General features: G+C 44.0%; 2 protein-coding genes across 4 annotated transcripts in view; one reads left to right on the forward strand and one right to left on the reverse strand.

Moving 5' to 3' along the window:
* Nucleotides 1-602, reverse strand: part of rad54l2 (RAD54 like 2) — a 38,798-nt gene extending 38,196 nt beyond the window's left edge. Inside the window, exon 1 of the mRNA XM_014132005.2 lies at nt 391-602. The gene's annotated coding sequence lies outside the window, so the exon portion shown is untranslated. The remainder of the gene's footprint in view (nt 1-390) is intronic.
* bap1 (BRCA1 associated deubiquitinase 1) lies at nt 353-17,607 on the forward strand. 3 transcript variants are annotated; one of them, XM_045691458.1, is made up of 17 exons: nt 353-614; nt 5,617-5,646; nt 5,759-5,813; nt 5,974-6,106; nt 6,306-6,425; nt 6,520-6,581; nt 6,833-6,975; nt 9,052-9,130; nt 9,220-9,343; nt 9,598-9,745; nt 9,984-10,135; nt 10,334-10,464; nt 10,837-11,306; nt 15,265-15,503; nt 15,778-15,870; nt 15,982-16,054; nt 16,349-17,607. In XM_045691458.1, the coding sequence occupies exons 4-17, from the start codon at nt 6,089-6,091 to the stop codon at nt 16,480-16,482; spliced, it is 1,986 nt and encodes a 661-aa protein (XP_045547414.1). In that variant the 5' UTR covers nt 353-614; nt 5,617-5,646; nt 5,759-5,813; nt 5,974-6,088; the 3' UTR covers nt 16,483-17,607. The 3 variants fall into 3 exon arrangements, with proteins under 3 accessions (XP_045547414.1, XP_013987477.2, XP_013987478.2); XM_014132002.2 differs by lacking the exon at nt 353-614 and adding an exon at nt 4,995-5,282; XM_014132003.2 differs by lacking the exon at nt 353-614 and adding an exon at nt 4,997-5,282 and having other exon boundaries at nt 9,993-10,135.
* Nucleotides 17,608-18,373: the final 766 nt, after the last annotated feature.

Here is an 18,373-nt window from a genome sequence, read left to right on the forward strand (position 1 = left end):
GAGATGCTGTTGCTAACGTAGCATGCTACATGTCTGGCTATAAACAGATCACAATCCAAGATAATGTATTTTACGCTAGCTAGCTTAGCTAATTTGTCACAATTAGTTAGCTAACACCAGTTAGCTAGCTGACGTTCAACGAGTTCCATAAAAATGAACAAACGAGTCGTACCAAATACAGCCTGCTAACGTTAGCTAGCCCGTGCGTGTTTGAGCAGCTAGCTAGCTTGTTGTTGTTAGTGAGCTAGCGTCATGTTACCATACATTCGCTGTTTTCAGCCAACGTCTATTGTCCAGAGGATGGCTAATCAAGAAATCCCCTTATGTAACATGGTTAACCTGAAACTAAAATGAAGTTCGAATCGAAAAGTTGTCAAACTATGTACTTACATTTTGCATTCCCTTAGGAAATCGAATTGATGATATGCTTATGGTTAATACATTATTTTATACAAACTGTATTTTTTTTTATTTCCCCCTCACTGTTTCTTCAAGGGTAACAGTAACACGGTTCCCCAGCACAGATGGAAAAACAACTCGCTAGAAGTCGGTTCCCGAAGGCACACTCGAATGACAAACGGTTTAAAAGAAGCCAAAAACTGCTATCGGGAAAGGTAAAAAAATCATATTTGATTTTAGATTATGCTGTACTCGCCAACACTAAATCATTAAGTTAATAGCATATACATTAGAGCATGTAATTGTTCTATTAATGAACATCACGACAAAGTATGTTATGGCACCATCTGCTGGTGTAGTCTTGAGGTTGATACGGAGCTGTGCGGTGACAAGTGGAATGCACTGTTGAACGCTACATCCTGAGGGGTTCGTGTTGATTGTAAGAAGATTGTCAGCCGGTTAAATGGCGTCCCTTGACAAGGCAAGAACAATGTGTAATGCAGAAGTGCAGTATTCTCATAAGGAGCGTTATACTTGGAATACGGAGGAGGTGTAGAGGTGTAGAGGTGTAGAGGTAGAGAAGAATGGTAGAAAGTGTAAGCAGAGGGAGTTGAAGACAAGGAGGAGAAATATAAGTGAATGAGGGCGATGTATCGGAGGTGGTAGGTGTGGTGAAGTTCTTGGAGCCCGGGTCTTGCACCGAGGGTCAGGATAAAGATGAGTCTGTGATCGTAGGAGTGAAGTTTTTGGAAAAAGTGGACTTTTGACTTTTGGCTGATCCGTTTGACGTTTCATGGTGGGTGCTGTGCTGTTTCAGAGTTGTGGAATCGGTGAGTGTAACCAGAAGTGGTATTGTGTTAATTGTATGTGTTTCTGCTGGTCAGAGAGAGCAGGCGCCCCGTGTTAAACAAATGGGGCCAAGATATGTGAATTGTTTTGTTCTCAAGAAAAGGGCGCCATTGAAAGAAGTGATTACTGGGGTTGCGGTAAATGTGAAAGCTGAACAACTGAAGGGGAAGATTCCCGGGGGTTGTGATGCTCGTCGTTTGGTGCGACGCAGACAGGGTGACGTGAGTGGAGAAACAGAAGAGTCATTGTCTGTTCTTTTGAGTTTTGATGTTGAGTCTTTGCCCGTCAAAGTGATGTTAGGATATATAAGTTTTCCTGTATGAGCTTTTATGCCGACTACATTACGTTGTTACAGGTGTCAAGCGTATGTGGCAGTAGTGTGTAGGAGGGAGGTTCCTATGTGTGAGAAGTGTGCAGAAGGGCATGAGACAAATGAATGTGTAGAATTGGGGACAGTGGTGGTTTGTGTTAATTGTGGGGGTGCCCAGGGGTGCGAGAGAGGCAGGTTGAGGTTTCCAGGGTTAGAGTAGTGCAGAAGTTGTCATATGCTGAGGCAGTGAAGAAAGTAGAGTAAGATGGGTCCTGGCCCCTTACACTAAGTCTGAATTTGTCCTGCTAGGTGACCTAAACTGGGACATGCTTAAACCACCTGACCAAGTCCTAAAGCAATGGGACTCTCTAAACCTTTCTCAGATTATTACCAATCCCACAAGGTATGACTCCAAACACTCAGAAAAGGCTACTCTCCTCGACGTTATCCTCACAAATAAATAGGTATCAGTCTGGTGTTTTCTGTAATGACCTTAGTGATCACTGTTTTACAGCCTGTGTTCGTAATGCCTGCTCAGTGAAACGACCTGTCCTGATTTGTCATAGACGTTTGCTAAAAAACTTTAATGAGCAAGCCTTCCTTCATGAACTGGCCTCTGTAAAATGGTATAGAATCAACTTGATCCCCTCTGTCGAAGATGCTTGGACCTTCTTTTTTGATATTTTCAGTGGTGTTGTTAACAAACACGCCCCCATAAAGAAAATGAGAATTAAAAACAGGTTCAGCTCCTGGTTCGACCGTGATCTTGCAGAGTTACTCCACCTCAAGAATTGCATTTGGCGAAACGCTCGGCACACGCATACTCAGGCTGACTGGCTCTCGTTCAGGCAAATGAAAAATAAGCGCACTCAGGCTATCCGGAAGGCAAAAGTTAGTTACTTTAAGGAGCAGTTCTCTCTTTGTGGGTCTAACCCCAAGAAGTTCTGGAAAACGGTTAAAGACCTGGAGAATAAACCCTTGATGTGGTTGTTACTGACAAGAGGCACATGGCTGAGCTCTTTAATCACCACTTCATTAAGTCAGGATTCCTATTTGACTCAGCCATGCCTCCTTGCCAGTCCAACATTTCCTCATCTCCCATCCCTTCTAATGCGACTATCCCTGATGCTTTTCTGTATTTTTCCCCTGCCCCGCTACAAAGTTTCTCCCTGCAGGCAGTCACTGAGTCTGAGGTGCTAAAGGAGCTCCTTAAACTTGACCCAAAAAGGTCAGACTCTTTCTTCTTTAAGGTTGCTGCCCCTATCATAGCCAAGCCTATCTCCAACCTTTTTAACCTGTCTCGTCTTTCTGGGGAGGTTCCCATTTCTTGGAAGGCAGCCACAGTTTGTACTTTATTTAAAGGGGGAGATAAATCTGATCCTATTTCTATTTTGCCCTGTTTATCAAAAGTGTTGGAAAAACTTGTTAATAATCAACTGACTGGCTTTCTTGATGTCTATATTCTCTTGGGTATGCAATCTGGTCTCCACTCAGGTTATGGATGTGTCACTGCAACCTTAAAGGTCCTCAATGATGTCACCATTGCCCTTTATTCTAAGCAATGTTGTTCTGCTATTTTTATTAACTTGGCCAAAGCTTTTGATCTGGTAAACCATTTCAATCTTGTGAGCCAGCTAAGGAGTATTGGTGTCTGAGGGATCTTTGGCCTGGTTTGCTAACTACCACTCTCAAAGAGTGCAGTGTATAAAGTCTGAAAATCTTCTGTCTCAGCCACTGCCTGTCACCAAGGGAGTACCCTAAGGCTCGATCCTAGGCCCTACACTCTTCTTAATTTACATCAACAACATAGCTCAGGCAGAAGCTCTCTCATCCATTTATATACATATGATCTTATACTCAGTTGGCCCCTCCCTGGATTTTGTGTTAAATGCTCTACAACAAAGCTTTATTAGTGTCCAACAAGCTTTCTCTACCCTTGACCTCCAAAACAAAGGTCATGTGGTTTGGTAAGAAGAATGCCCCTCTCCCCACAGGTGTGATTACTACCTCTGAGGGTTTAGAGCTTGAGGTATTCACCTCATACAAGTACTTGGGAGTATGGCTAGACGGTACACTGTCCTTTTCTCAGCACATGTCAAAGCTGCAGGCTAAAGTTAAATCTAGACTTGGTTTCCTCTATCGTAATAGCTCCTCTTTCACCCCAGGTGCCAAACTAACCCTGATTCAGATGACCATCCTACCCATGCTAGATTACGGAGACATAATTTATAGATCGGCAGGTAAGGGTGCTCTCGAGCGGGTAGATGTTCTTTACCATTCGGCCAACAGATTTGACACCAATGCTCCTTATAGGACACATCACTGCACTCTATACTCCTCTGTAAACTGGTCATCTCTGTATAGCTGTCGCAAGTCTCACTCCCCCCCCTTTCTGAGATATCAACTGCAGCCCTCATCCTCCACATACAACACCCGTTTCTGCCAGTTATATTCTGTTCAAGGTCCCAAATGCACACACATCCCTGGGTCGCTCCTCTTTCAGTTTGCTGCAGCTAGAAACTGGAACGAGCTTCAAGAAACACTCAAACGGGACAGTTTTATCTCAATCCCTTCATTCAAAGACTCAATCATGGACATTCTTACTGACAGTTGTGGCTGCTTTGTGTGATGTATTGTTGTTTCTACCTTCTTGTGCTGTTGTCTGTGCCCAAAAAATGTTTGTACCATATTTTGTGCTGCTACTATGTTGTATTGCTACCATGCTATGTTGTCTTGGGTCTCTCTTTAAGTAGTGTTGTGTTTTCTCGTCATGATGTGTGTGTTTTTTGTCCTGTATTTTATTTTTAATTTTTAATCCCAGCCAGGGCAGGAGACCATTTGCCTTTTGGTAGGCCGTCATTGTAAATAAGAATTTGTTCTTAACTGACTTGCCTAGTTAAATAAAGGGGGAGGGATCGTGAGAGGAGTGGTGTGAGTAGTAGACCTGTACCAGTACAGAGGGATAGGCCAACAAGTGATCTATGTTTCAGTAAGATTGGATTTTTTTCTTTTTCCATTTATAGTGATGGTTATCAACTGTACAGCAGGATGGAACGTAAGTCGCAGAAAATAGAGGTTGTGGTGGCAGCTGCAGAGAGGAATTTGTGCTAGATATCCAAAAATCCAATCTTACTGAAATCATTTCGCTACACCCGCAATAACATCTGCTAAACATGTGTATGTGACCAATAAAATGTGATTTGACATCAGTTACAGGGTGTGATAAGGGGTGGCGTCCCATCCTTTCAGACTGTTGGCCTTAAGTAGGACTAAATATATTTAAATAGTGGAGTATGGTATTTATTATAATTTTTGGGAGGAGTGTACTGTTAGATGGTAGGGTATTTGTTGTATTTTTTGTTTTTTGGGGGGGGGAAACTTTTTTTTTTATATGCAAAGTATAAGGGAGTTATACTCCAGTCTAGTAGGTGGCGGTAATGCAACATTTTATTGGATGCCAACCGCCCGTTAAACCTAATCGAAGAAGAATAGTAGTCTTGAATTCGACCATATCGAAGTCGCACATAAATTACGTGCAATTAAAGCGTCCAATCTGTCGTTCTTTTGTGTTATAAATGAATGTCTTCGTTCCGTTAGCTAATTATGTAAAACTTTTGTAGTGGTTATGGGAATATGGACTGGCTCAGTACTTAGCCAAATGTCGATGGACTGTAATTGCATACAAAAATGAATAAAGGGTGGCTGGAACTCGAGAGTGACCCGGGTAAGAAGCTAATGCGTTAGCTGCTAACGTTAGCGAACAATTCTTTGTTAGATATAATCTAATCTGCAATCAGAATGTTTGATCGTCTCAATGTTTTACTGCCAGTGAACACAATACATGTAATAGCAAATTACGTTATATAGATTTATACGCAGGGCTATAAGTTAGCTAGCTACTGTAGCTTATAATATATCAATTCCACACTAGTTAGTACTATAACGTTACATTGTTCATTAGTTGCACCAGCAGGAGGAATTACCTACAATGTTTCTGTTTGTATGATCGATGCCATTGTTACATTTTCAATTAACGTGTTTTCTTATGGCCTGTGCAGGGCTATTCACGCTCTTGGTGGAGGATTTTGGTGAGTTGATTTGACAGGTTGGCTAATAAAGTAAACCTGTACTGGATAAGTGTGAGCACCATATAGTTTGAGTATCCCTTTGTGTATTTTGCATGTGTGTTTTGTAATGTAGGCGTGAAGGGGGTTCAGGTGGAGGAGATATACGACCTACAAAGCAAGTGTCCAAGGTATAAAGCAATGGTCATCAAGCCACTGTCAAACTCTCTGAAAGCCTCACTATATATACAGCCCACTGTGTGTATATATAGCCTAGGCCTACTAGTGTATAAACCCAAATATATGTGGACAGCTTTCTGATTTCCTTGACTCTTGTCCCGTCCCCCCCAGTCCTGTCTATGGCTTCATCTTCCTGTTCAAGTGGATTGAGGAGCGAAGGTCTAGGAGGAAAGTCTCCACCTTGGTGGATGAGACCTCTGTCATTGATGATGACATTGTTAATGACATGTTCTTTGCCCACCAGGTGAGTCTGTTTTAATCCTTGACTATAAGATTCAGGCCAGTCAGTTTGCAGTAATAGTGATTTGCATGCAGGGAGGCTATATTGTTGTCAGAATGTGGTGCATTCCGTCATTTCCTACTGTGTCAGAGGAAGGCATTGTTTTTCTCTTCTTTCTGTCATTGACTTCCTTTACACGGTTATATATTTTTTCTGTGCCCAGCTGATCCCCAACTCCTGCGCCACCCATGCACTTCTGAGCGTGCTCCTGAACTGTAGTGGGGTTGAGTTGGGCACTACCCTCAGTCGCATGAAGACCTTCACTAAAGGCTTCGGTCCAGAGGTGAGGACACACACGCACTCCTACCTCTCCAATTTCTGCTGTGGTGTTATGATTATAATCAAATTTTACATTGCATTCTTTTGTGTTCTTTCAGAGTAAAGGCTACGCCATTGGAAATGCCCCAGAGCTGGCCAAAGCACACAACAGCCATGCCAGGTAGGAGGTGCTGCTGCGTTTGTACCTCCCTATTGAGTATGCCCCTTCCTACAACTAGGTTTTATTCAGTAGGCACATAAAAAACAGGCTGAAACAGAGGTACCTACCTGAAATTCTCCAATTAGAAACAGTTGTTTTCATTTGCTGTTGCAAAAACATTTTCTACGTTGTGCACTAATGAATACAACCCTGATTTGTACAAATGTGACTGCCACCCATGATTGATTCTTCCTTCTCTTGTTTCCATGGAGACCGGAGCCCAGGCACCTGCCGGAGAAGCAGAATGGGATTAGTGCCGTGAGGACCATGGAAGCGTTCCACTTTGTCAGCTACGTGCCCATCAAAGACCGACTGTTTGAGTTAGACGGCCTCAAGGCATACCCCATTGACCATGGTGAGACTGCACACTGTGATGGACTAAGGGAAGCAGCGTAGTACTGCTCACTCACGTTGAGACAGCCTAGCGCAGCCTTAAAGTATGGGTCACGACCTAAAGTGGGTTGCGGACCTGTTAATTGCGGCTCACGATTTGTCCTGAGTAAATGTATAATTATTTTATTAAATTACTGGAATTGATTTGGTTAAGTGCAACTGCGCTCTCTGCTCAGTTTGGCAGCTGTGTGAGTGGGAGGGAGATGCCCGTGTGCTTTGCAGTTCACCCAATCTTTTTTCTGCAGTTTTATTGAAGATCACGCTGCTGTCATTCAGCAGTAGATGATGCGCTGTCAGCCACTGACTTGTCATTCCCACTCGCCATCACTCACCGCTGTCATCAAATGGACTCAAGCTATCCACAAGTTTTGACTGAGCGCAATTGTCATGAAATGCAAATACAGTGATGAGTTTCTCTCTCTTGGTTTCATACAAACTTTGAGAAATAACGAGGAGCCCAGGGAGTTATTTCAGAATGGGGCAGAATGCTTCAGGAAACAGTGCTTCGACAGTGGGAAAAGTAAGTCAGCTAGCAAGGCATTGTCATTTTATAACAAGCAGAAATTAGGGAGTACTATCTTTCATAGTAGTCAATGTCAGTTTCTCTTTCAAACAATCCCCTTGGACACAGCTAATAGCTAGCTAGCTAACGTTAGCCAAAGCAAACTTGCTAGCTACTGCAACCCTAAGTAGCAGTACAGATGAAGATGAAAAATTATCAGGACTACTGTACATCTTACTGTAGAAATTATTGTTGAAAGCAAGTTAAGTTGAAACTGTTCTGTTAAAATACAAGTAATCATTTTGATTCTGGAATTAACTGATTTAAAGCAAGATGCTTTTTGAGGCAAACACGCACAGTTCTGGGTTGCTCATCTACAGCAGGAATCGGTCTACTGCTTTCTCAGTCAGGCAGAAGATGTCTTGATCCAGTTTGGCACCACATACCTATGTGAGTCAGGGTTCTCAAATCTGGCGTCCTTAAAAAAACAAGTACAGAAACGGACTCAATGCTGAGTATGACTTGTGAGTTGCACTGTCAAAAACGGAGCCCAGAATAGACCTGCTTGTTGAAAACTACAACCAGCCACACACCTCTGTTTGTATGTTTGTTTTCTGGTCTACATCTGTGTGATGTGATCAATCAGTTCATTCCAGTTCAGAATATTTTTTGTTGTATTTTAACAGCAACAGTTCCAGCCTAGACACATATGTAGGAGTGTTTTTAAAGGGGGGAAAATAAACATGAATGACTATTTACAGTTGAAGTCGAGTTTGAAGGTAGGCCTTGAATTACATCTACAGGTACACCTCCAATTGACTCAAATGATGTCAATTAGCCTGTCAGAAGCTTCTAAAGCCATGACATTTTTCTAAGCTGTTTAAAGGCACAGTCAACTTAGTGAATGTAAACTTCTGACCCACTGGAATTGTGATACAGTGAATTAAGTGTTGTTAAAATGATGTGTCATGCACAAAGTAGATGTCCTAACCGACTTGCCAAAACTATAGTTTGTTAACAAGAAATCTGTGGAGTGGTTGAGAAACGAGTTTTAATGACTCCAACCTAAGTATATGTAAACTTCTGACTTCAATTCTATATGGGTATTTCATTGAATTATTTGTTTTTGTCTTGTTTTAGGCATAAGGGCAATTTAAATGTACCGGTTTGTTACGCATAGGTCCATGTTTTCGTAAGCTTGGGTCCCAGGAAACCACAGAATTTCTCATTTGGGTCTCGCGCTGATACATTTTAAGAACCCCTGGCCTAGTGTCTTCATTGCGCTGTAATGTCATGTAAAGCACATGACTATGACTTCTCTAATCTACTGTGTGGCAATACAACCCTTGACGAAATACTGCGAGACTACAGTGGCTCATTTTCAAATGGTGCTCTATTCCCTATGTAGTCCACTACTCTTGGCCAGGGCCCATAGGGTGACCACATGGGCTCGAGATGAAAGCAGCGGGGGGGGGAGTCAATTCTAAACATTTCTTCCTCCGCTTCTCTCTCTTTCTCTCTTTCTTTCTCTCTCAGGGCCATGGGGAGAAGAGGAGGAGTGGACGGATAAGGCGCGACGGGTCATCATGGAGAGGATTGGCTTGGCCACAGCTGGGTGAGCCTGAGGCCTATCTCCTGCCTCAGTAACACTGAATGAGATGTTACGCACGCACACACACTCACACACTTTCTCTCACCTCTCAGAGAGCCATACCATGATATCCGCTTCAACCTGATGGCGGTGGTTCCTGACCGCAGGGTGAAGTATGAGTCCAAACTAGAGATCCTCAAGAGGAACAGACAGATGGTTCTGGAGGGATTACAGCAGGTCAGGAAACCCACACAGAGGAGCCAATTGATACAGCCCAGTGAGAAAGTGTGTGTGTGTGTATCTGATCGAGTGTTTCTTTTAGCTTGCCCTTTGTCCTGGTTAAGCAGAGATTTGACTTTAGGATCAATAGAATGGTCTAAAATGTGCCAACTCTACCCAGCCAGTGCCCCTGGCAAGCTAAAACGAACGCACCCAGACCAATAGACCACGTGTGTCCGATTGACTTGACATGAATGTCACCTGTTCTCCAGCTGATCCGGGTCACCCAGCCAGAGCTCGTCCAGGACAGAAAGCAACAGGATTCCTCCCCCTCAGAGGACACGCCCCCTGCTATCAAAAAAGAAGAGGCAGAGCCTCAACCTGTTACATCACAGGGGGCCGAGCAGACTCCTCCCACAGGTATTACATTCAGCTCCAACAACCCCAATGTAGATTATTTTTTATAGACGTTGTCTCCCAAATGGCACCCTCTTCCCTATGTAGTGCACTATTTTTGACCATAGCCATATGGGCGCTGGTCAAAAGTAGTGCACCATGAAGGGAATGTGATGCCATTCAGGGTTCATCCTGTCTCAGGGTATGATGAGCTGCAACAGTTCCACTGATGTTCATGACTGTCTCTCCCCCTGTTCTGTGGACGAGGCAGCAGCCCAGTCGACACCGAGCCCCTCAGGCAAGGGGAAGGCCATGGGGAAACCAACCACGCAGCCTGTCAACAGCCCCACCCTAATCGTCCCGCGCCTGCCCGCCTTCCTGGACAACCACAACTACGCCAAGTCCCCCATGCAGGTCAGGAGGAGGGGGATGGGTTACGATGTGACACAACTCAAATTTCCACACACAAGTCTCATTAGCATCAATGCATGATGGATTTTCACGACAGGCTTGACTTGCGTACAAACATCTCAAGTTAGGATTCGGCCCCAAGGACCAATACTATATGTTTGCCGTGACAAGGTAGATGATTGGTTGTTCTGTGATTGACAGGAGGAAGAGGACCTTGCGGCAGGGGTGACAGGGGTAGGTCGTCCCCGGGTGCCTGGCGCAAACCAGCCCCCCTTCTCTGATGATGACGATGAGGAGGAAGAAACTGGCACAGCAGCAGGCACACCCACCAGGTCAGCTCCACACAACTAGAGTTATTCTAGTTCTGTGGTCACTCTCTCTTTCCATTCTAGTTCCTGTGGTCACTCTCTCTTTCCATTCTAGTTCCTGTGGTCACTCTCTCTTTCCATTCTAGTTCTGTGGTCACTCTCTCTTTCCATTCTAGTTCCTGTGGTCACTCTCTCTTTCCATTCTAGTTCTGTGGTCACTCTCTCTTTACATTCTAGTTCCTGTGGTCACTCTCTCTTTCCATTCTAGTTCCTGTGGTAAAGGACTTAGGTGCTGGTGTTATTCAGACTAAAAAGCATTATACCACATTTTTCATTGAGTCCAAAATGTTCCCCTCTGTGACTTGAATGTTCGTATGTTCATGTTGGTGTGTTTAGGTTCAGGCGGAAGGCGGGCCTGCGTTCCCGTACGGGCCGTGTAGGCGGCAGTGGCGTGGAGACCAAGCTGGCGCTGAGCGTCCTGGCCGAGAAACTCAAGAAGGAAGTCCAGAGGAAGGACGCTCTGGCCACGCCCCTCTCGGTCCGCACCGAGGGCCGCACGGGGGGCATCGTGATCACCGCCACCTCGCAGCCTTCGCCCACGCCAAGCAACGAGAGCACCGACACCGCCTCGGAGATCGGCAGCGCTTTCAACTCGCCACTGCGCTCCCCGGCTCGCTCCCAGGCGGCCACGCGACCCTCCAGCCCTGTGGCGTCCCACCTGTCCCGTGTGCTGTTCGGGGAGGATGAGGGTCTGCTGAGGCTGGACGCCAGGCACAACAGGGCTGTTAGAGAGCTGGGGCCCTCAGTCAGCACTGCCCTGCTGCACCTACAGGAGGATGGTGTTATATATGCTGTACCGCCACCCGGTGAGGATGTGTGTGTGCAAGATAGGGAAAGTAAGAGACTGGACCTGTGGGGAAGCGAACATGGGCACTTGGATTTTAAGATTATCATCATAAATGAATTATCAAAGAGCAGCTGCTTACCTTCAAACCTAATTACATAAGCCATATTAATACCTGGATTATACTAATCTAATACCAGACTGACACAGCTCTGGAGATGCAAGAGCTGAACAATGCGTTAACTAGTAGGGATGTAACGATTCACCAATACACACCGGCCCCCGATTTCAAATGAAACGAGTGCATTGGCCCACAAACCGATCCAAATGTAGCATGCATCAGTCAGAAAATCGATTCAAACGTTACGAATCGCCGGTTGACTAAAATGTTTTGCTCATATTACCTTGTTTTTACCTTCTGAAAATAACTCATCTTTGTGTTGAACTGCATGTAACTGTGTTGACAGTCATTGGTCTACAGTCATTGGTCTACAATTAATTTTGCATGCCGAACAACCCCAGGCCGTATCGGTAGCCTAGTCAAACCGCACACTGTGCCCAGCTTCATGCGCTGACCAACGTGAGGTAGGCAATCTGTTCCTGATCTTGCATGATATTAGTTGAGTAACAACCTATATAATTTGCTAGGTTATAGTTATCTATGCACTGTTAAATTGTGTTTTACCAGAATAGAAGTAAGCTACAGGAGACAACTCTCATTGGCTGTACCTGCTGGCAATAGATTTTATTTTGATTGTTCATCATCGGCAATAGTTTTGGTAGTTTAGCTTTAAACACTATACACTGAGTGTACAAAACATTAGGAACACCTTCCTAATATTGAGTTGAACCCCCTCCCCCCCTTTTGCCCTCAGAACAGCCTCAATTCATCGGTGCATGGACTCTTCAAGGTGTCAAAAGCATTCCACAGGGATGCTGGCCCATGTTGACTCCAATGCTTCCCACAGTTGTGTCAAGTTGGCTGGATGTCCTTTGGGTGGTGGACCATTCTTGATACACACGGGAAACTGTTGAGCGTGAAAATCCCAGCAGCGTTGCAGTTCTTGACACAAACCAGTGTGCCCGGCACCTGCTACGATACCCCGTTTTTTTTTTTTTTTTAAAGGCACTTATTTTGTCTTGCCCATTCACCCTCTGAGTGGCATACATACACAATCCATGTCTCAATTGTCTCAAGGCTTAAAAATCCTTCTTTAACCTGTCTCCTCCCCTTCATCTACACAGATTTTTGATGTAGATTTAACAAGTGACATCAATAAGGGATGGAAAGAGCATGTGTTCCTAATGTTTTGTACACTCAGTGTATATGGTCATTTTTAGATATACCGCGTTAAGTTGATAATTTTCATAGTGAGGACAGCAATCACTTGCGCACTGCATGGCGGAAGCAGAGGAGAAGAGGTCACACTGTTAAAACCGTCAAAATGGGGGGGGGTGAAATCTAAAGTGTGCTATATATTCATTGGCTATGTAATGGCTAATTTGGGAACAATAAATATTGATGCATTACTAGCTCAAACACTTAATCTGCAAAAATGACAAGTTAATTAGTGGGTGGTGATTTCAGAATCAAAGTGGGGCGACACAAAACTGGCTACATTGTCGTCGTCCTCCCCCATCTGGTAGTGGGGTGGTACCTAGTCTCCCTTATAGCTCAGGTGCCTACATAGTACCTACACCATAGACATATGTGATTTACACGCGCGCACACACACAGCCCTCTCAGACAGATCCAGCTCAGAGAGGCCCAACTCATGAGCTCTATCAGCAGCAGATTTGAATTTAGAATGGAAAATGAATGTGTTTATGCAACAAATGTTAGTCCATCGAATCGTATCAAACCGAATCCCATCGATTCGCTCTCAAATCAAACCGAATCGCACTAAAACGTCTCGTTCATGAATCCTATCGGAGCCCATGCACAGTTGAAGTCGGAAGTTTACATACACTTAGGTTGGAGTCATTAAAACTAGTTTTTCAACCACTCCACACATTTCTTGTTAACAAACTATAGTTTTGGCAAGTCGGTTAGGACAGCTACTTTGTGCATGACACATCATTTTTCCAACACTTTTTTAATTCACTGTATCACAATTCCAGTGGGTCAGAAGTTTACATACACTAAGTTGACTGTGCCTTTAAACAGCTTGGAAAATTCTAGAAAATTATATGGCTTTAGAAACTCCTGATAGGCTAATTGACATCATTTGAGTCAATTGGAGGTGTACCTGTGGATGTATTTCAAGGCCTACTTTCAAACTCAGTGCCTCTTTGCTTGACATCATGGGAAAATCAAATAAATCAGCCAAAAATATTGTAGACCTCCACAAGCCTGGTTTATCCTTGGGCGCAATTTCTAAACGCCTGAAGGTACCACGTTCATCTGTACAAACAATAGTACGCAAGTATAAACACCATGGGACCAAGCACCGTCATACTGCTCAGGAAGGAGACTCGTTCTGTCTCCTAGAGATGAATGTACTTTGGTGCGAAAAGTGTAAATCAATCCCAGAACAGCAGCCAAGGACCTTGTGAAGATGCTGGAGGAAACGGGTATAAAAGTATCTATATTCACAGTAAAACGAGTCCTATATCGACATAACCTGAAAGGCCGCTCAGCAAGGAAGAAGCCACAACTACAAAACCTCCATAATAAAGCCAGACTACGGTTTGCAACTTCACATGGGGACAAAGATTGTACTTTTTAGAAATGTCCTCTGGTCTGATGAAATAGAACGGTTTGGCCGTAATGACCATTGTTTTGTTTGGAGTAAAAAGGGGGGGTCTTGTAAGCCGAAGAACACCATCCCAACCATGAAGCACGGGGGTGGCAGCATCAAGTTGTGGGGGTGCTTTTCTGCAGGAGGGACTAGTGCACTTCACAAAATAGATGGCATCATGAGGCAGGAAAATGATGTGGATATATTGAAGCAACATCTCAAGACATCAGTCGGGAAGTTAAAGCTTGGTCGCAAATGGGTCTTCGAAATGGCCAATGACCTCAAGCATACATCCAAAGTTGGGGCAAAATGGCTTACAATGACGACAAAGTCAAGGTATTGGAGTGGCCATTCAAAGCCCTGACCTCAATCCTATAGACAAATTGTGTGAAGAACTGAAAAATCGTGTGCGAGCAAGGAGGCCTTCAAACCTGACTCAGTTACACCAGCTCTGTCAGGAGGAATGGATCAAAATTATTGTGGGAAGCTTGTGGAAGGCTACCGGAAACGTTTGACCCAAGTTAAACAATGTAAAGGCAATGCTAACAAACACTCAATTAGTATATGTAAACTTCTGACCCACTGGGAATGTGATGAAAGAATTAAAAGCTGAAATAATTCATTCTCTCTACTATTATTCAGACATTTCATATTCTTAAAATGAAGTGGTGATCCTAACTGACCTAAGACAGGGAATTTTTACTAGAAATAAATGTCAGGAATTGTGAAATACTGAGTTTAAATGTATTTGGCTAAGGTGTTTGTAAACTTCCGACTTCAACTGTAGAAATAACAAAATATGCTGAAAAGCTGCGGTGTTGTTCAATGTAACCAGGTATAAAATCCCGACCTACGGTTCGGTTCGCAATGCTCCCACATAAGGATATAGAGCATGTGAGAAGAACCCTGTGGCTTCACATTATTCGACGTGGGAAATGTGGGTACCCGGGGTCCATCAAATCGTCTCGAAAGGGATAGATGCACATTCCTATTAGCCAGACAGAAATGTATGGAAGGTGACACCACTGAATCTGATGGCGAGTTGATAGCTGGTACATATTCACTACAAACTAAACGAAAGAAAATGGACAAACGGGGAGGAACTTCCTGAACTTGTCTAAGAACCCCTCTTTTTTTCCCCCTTTTTTTTTTGGTTCCAAAACCGTTTTTTATACAGTGTGCAATGATTCATATTTTTGGGTTTATTGCTCAATAGATGTTGTTTCTGTGCCTGTGCAGCTGATACGCCACCTGAGGGGTCCAAGCGAGAGAAGGCAGGCACTCCAGAGAAGGTAAAAGACAAAGAGCAAGGGAGCAACCCAGCAGGAGGGGGGGAAGGTGTGAAGGAGGATGGTAAGGAGGGACCATCGGTGGAGGTAAAAGAGGAGAGCAAAGACGTCAAACCCAGAAAGGAAAAGATCATCTCCACGGAAACCGTTGGAAGCAACAAGCCCTCAGGGGAGAAATACTCTCCTAAAGTAAGTCTTTTTTTTCTTTCTTCTTGCTAGAAACATCTCTGGAGATTTCTGTATTCTATGGCTCCTCAATCCTTTTTCACTTTTTTATTTCGAGCTCTTGTCTTGTTTTCCACTCTCATTTTGAATGTCTTTTTGTTTTCAAATTCATCGTCTTTCACAGTATTGTGTCTAGTAGCTAATTCGAGCTACAAGTTGACTTGCTGTGTATATAACAGTTTGTTTATAACCAAATGTCAGCCAGTTGATTTCTTCTCTAACTCTTGTTTTCCTGCAGGAGCTGCTTGCTCTGCTCAAATGTGTGGAGGCGGACATTGCCAACTATGAAGTGTTTTTGAAGGAGGAGGTGGAGAAGAGGAAGAAATACAAGGTTTATAATAAATTCTAATCAAGTTCCTAAGTAGTGGGATTAATGAGTTTGGTCACAAAAATCCAAAGCTGTGTGGGTGTTAATGAAAATGTTGAACTGTGTTTTGACCAGATCGATGACCAGAGAAGGACCCATAATTATGACGAGTTCATCTGTACCTTCATATCCATGCTGGCCCAAGAAGGTAAGGTCACCTCTCAACTCTTTCCCTTGGTAGAACTAAAGGTGGAATTTCATGCATGCACACATCCAGTCTTATTCTCTCTGTTTATTAGCTAATCCCTGTTTTATATTGAACCTCCCTACTGTGCAGTCAGGGACCCACACTGCCTGAGAGTGTACCATTATGTGGACTACTCTCTCCACATCTTCCCCTCTGACAAGTGTTTTTATGTGATTTCCTGTGGAAAATGTGATCTTTACTAGGCAATTTTACAGGAACCAATTGTACAAGTTCTCGCTCTCCTTCTGTCTCCAGGCATGTTGGCTAGTCTGGTGGAGCAGAATATCTCTGTGCGTCGTCGTCAGGGAGTGAGCATCGGCCGTCTACACAAACAGAGGAAACCAGACCGCAGGAAACGCTCGCGACCCTACAAGGCCAAGCGCCAGTGACCCCCCCCCCAGGAAGTGCTTGCTCGGGATCACCAATCACAGCAGAGAAAATACAAAAACCCTTGTTGCACACATAACACTGTCCTGTGACGTCAGGGAGAAAAGGACTCATTCATATTGCTGTATTTGTGTCAGTCTCTGACTTCATCAAATGGACCATCTGTTGATTAGTTTAATCAGGTTTGCTTTACCGTAAGCAGAAGAGTCATTGTGTATGTTAGATTGTGTCCTGAGTGACACCCTATTCCTTAGTGCACTACTTTTGACCAGAGCCCTACATAGTGCAATACTTTTTATGGGCCCTGATCAAATGTTGGGCACTATATAGGGAATTGGGTGCCATTTGGGATGCACTCCTAGTCTCCATGTAAAAGGACCTCTGTCTGTGCCATCACACTGTGTACTGGGTCGTGTTCATTAGGCACGCGGCGGCAAACTTTTTTTTTTTTAACATTTTGCAAAGGAAGATGAAAATGAGTTTGCAATTCCAGGTAGTTCCTCCCTGTTTCAGTCTGTTTTTCTTCCATTTGGTGCCTAATTAACAAAGGTGTGACAACCTGATTGCGAGGGACACAGGAAGCTTCTGGAAAGTCTTGGGAGTTGGTCGGATCATGTGATGCGACTCCTCTTTCCTGTCAAGAAGGGCTGGTTCACCGCTATTTGCTTGCTTGTATTATGCTTTGGCAGTACCGTACTATGCGTCCCAAATGGCACCCTATTTCCTATTTACTGCATTACCTTTAGGTCTCTGATCAAAAGTAGTGCACTATATAGGGAATAAGGTGCAATTTGGGATATACCGTATCCCCTTTCGAGGTCCTGTAAATGAATGGATGAGATCTACTCATTTTTTTTATCTGTAAATGATCTCTAAATGTAGATTCTAATGTTGGAGAGCGTGAGATGTGTGTGGGGGAGTGTGTAAGCAGTTTGTGTGTTTCTGTACATATGTATCTGTCAGCTCAGCATCAGTGGTAACAATTTTTTTTTTAATTTTTTTAATCCTAGTCACATGAATACTACAATGAACTCCACAAAAGCACTATTGACCTCACTCACTTCTCATCATGCCATAGGTGGATGCTCTGGGTCATATATTTGGTGAGATAAAAACATATCACATGGGCTTGGCTTTGACTGCATTTATTCCATTACTTGCACAAAGAGACTTCCATCCTCTTAGCAGACTGAGTTTAGTCCGCGACCATCCTCTCTGATTTGAATAGTGTTATGAACGGAACCCGCTGAGGCATAGAACGCAAAAACCTTACTTGCGCTTCGCGCCAATAGGACTCCTCCATTTGTGTGGGAATTGTAACATGCTTCATATAGTGAGGATCGCTACAAGAGCTTTAAACACTGCTCAAAAAAATAAAGGGAACACTTAACACAATGTAACTCCAAGTCAATCACACTTCTGTGAAATCAAACTGTCCACTTAGGAAGCAACACTGTTTGACAATACATTTCACATGCTGTTGTGCAAATGGAATAGACAACAGGTGGAAATTATAGGCAATTAGCAAGACACCCCCAATAAAGGAGTGGTTCTGCAGGTGGGGACCACAGACCACTTCTCAGTTCCTATACTTCCTGGCTGATGTTTTGGTCACTTTTGAATGCTGGCGGTGCTTTCACTCTAGTGGTAGCATGAGACGGAGTCTACAACCCACACAAGTGGCTCAGGTAGTGCAGCTCATCCAGAATGGCACATCAATGTGAGCTGTGGCAAGAAGGTTTGCTGTGTCTGTCAGCGTAGTGTCCAGAGCATGGAGCCGCTACCAGGAGACAAGCCAGTACATCAGGAGATGTGGAGGAGGCCGTAGGAGGGCAACAACCCAGCAGCAGGACCGCTACCTCCGCCTTTGTGCAAGGAGGAGCAGGAGAAGCA

This window comes from Salmo salar, chromosome ssa12 (assembly GCF_905237065.1).
Source record: "Salmo salar chromosome ssa12, Ssal_v3.1, whole genome shotgun sequence".
Taxonomy (NCBI): domain Eukaryota; kingdom Metazoa; phylum Chordata; class Actinopteri; order Salmoniformes; family Salmonidae; genus Salmo; species Salmo salar.

Coding starts and splice junctions, on each gene's coding strand:
- bap1 (XM_014132002.2), top strand. CDS start 5,246: ATGAATAAAGGGTGGCTGGAACTCGAGAGTGACCCGG. Junction 5,814..5,973: donor CTACAAAGCAAGTGTCCAAG/GTATAAAGCAAT, acceptor CGTCCCCCCCAG/TCCTGTCTATGGCTTCATCT. Junction 15,871..15,981: donor AGAAGAGGAAGAAATACAAG/GTTTATAATAAA, acceptor TGTTTTGACCAG/ATCGATGACCAGAGAAGGAC.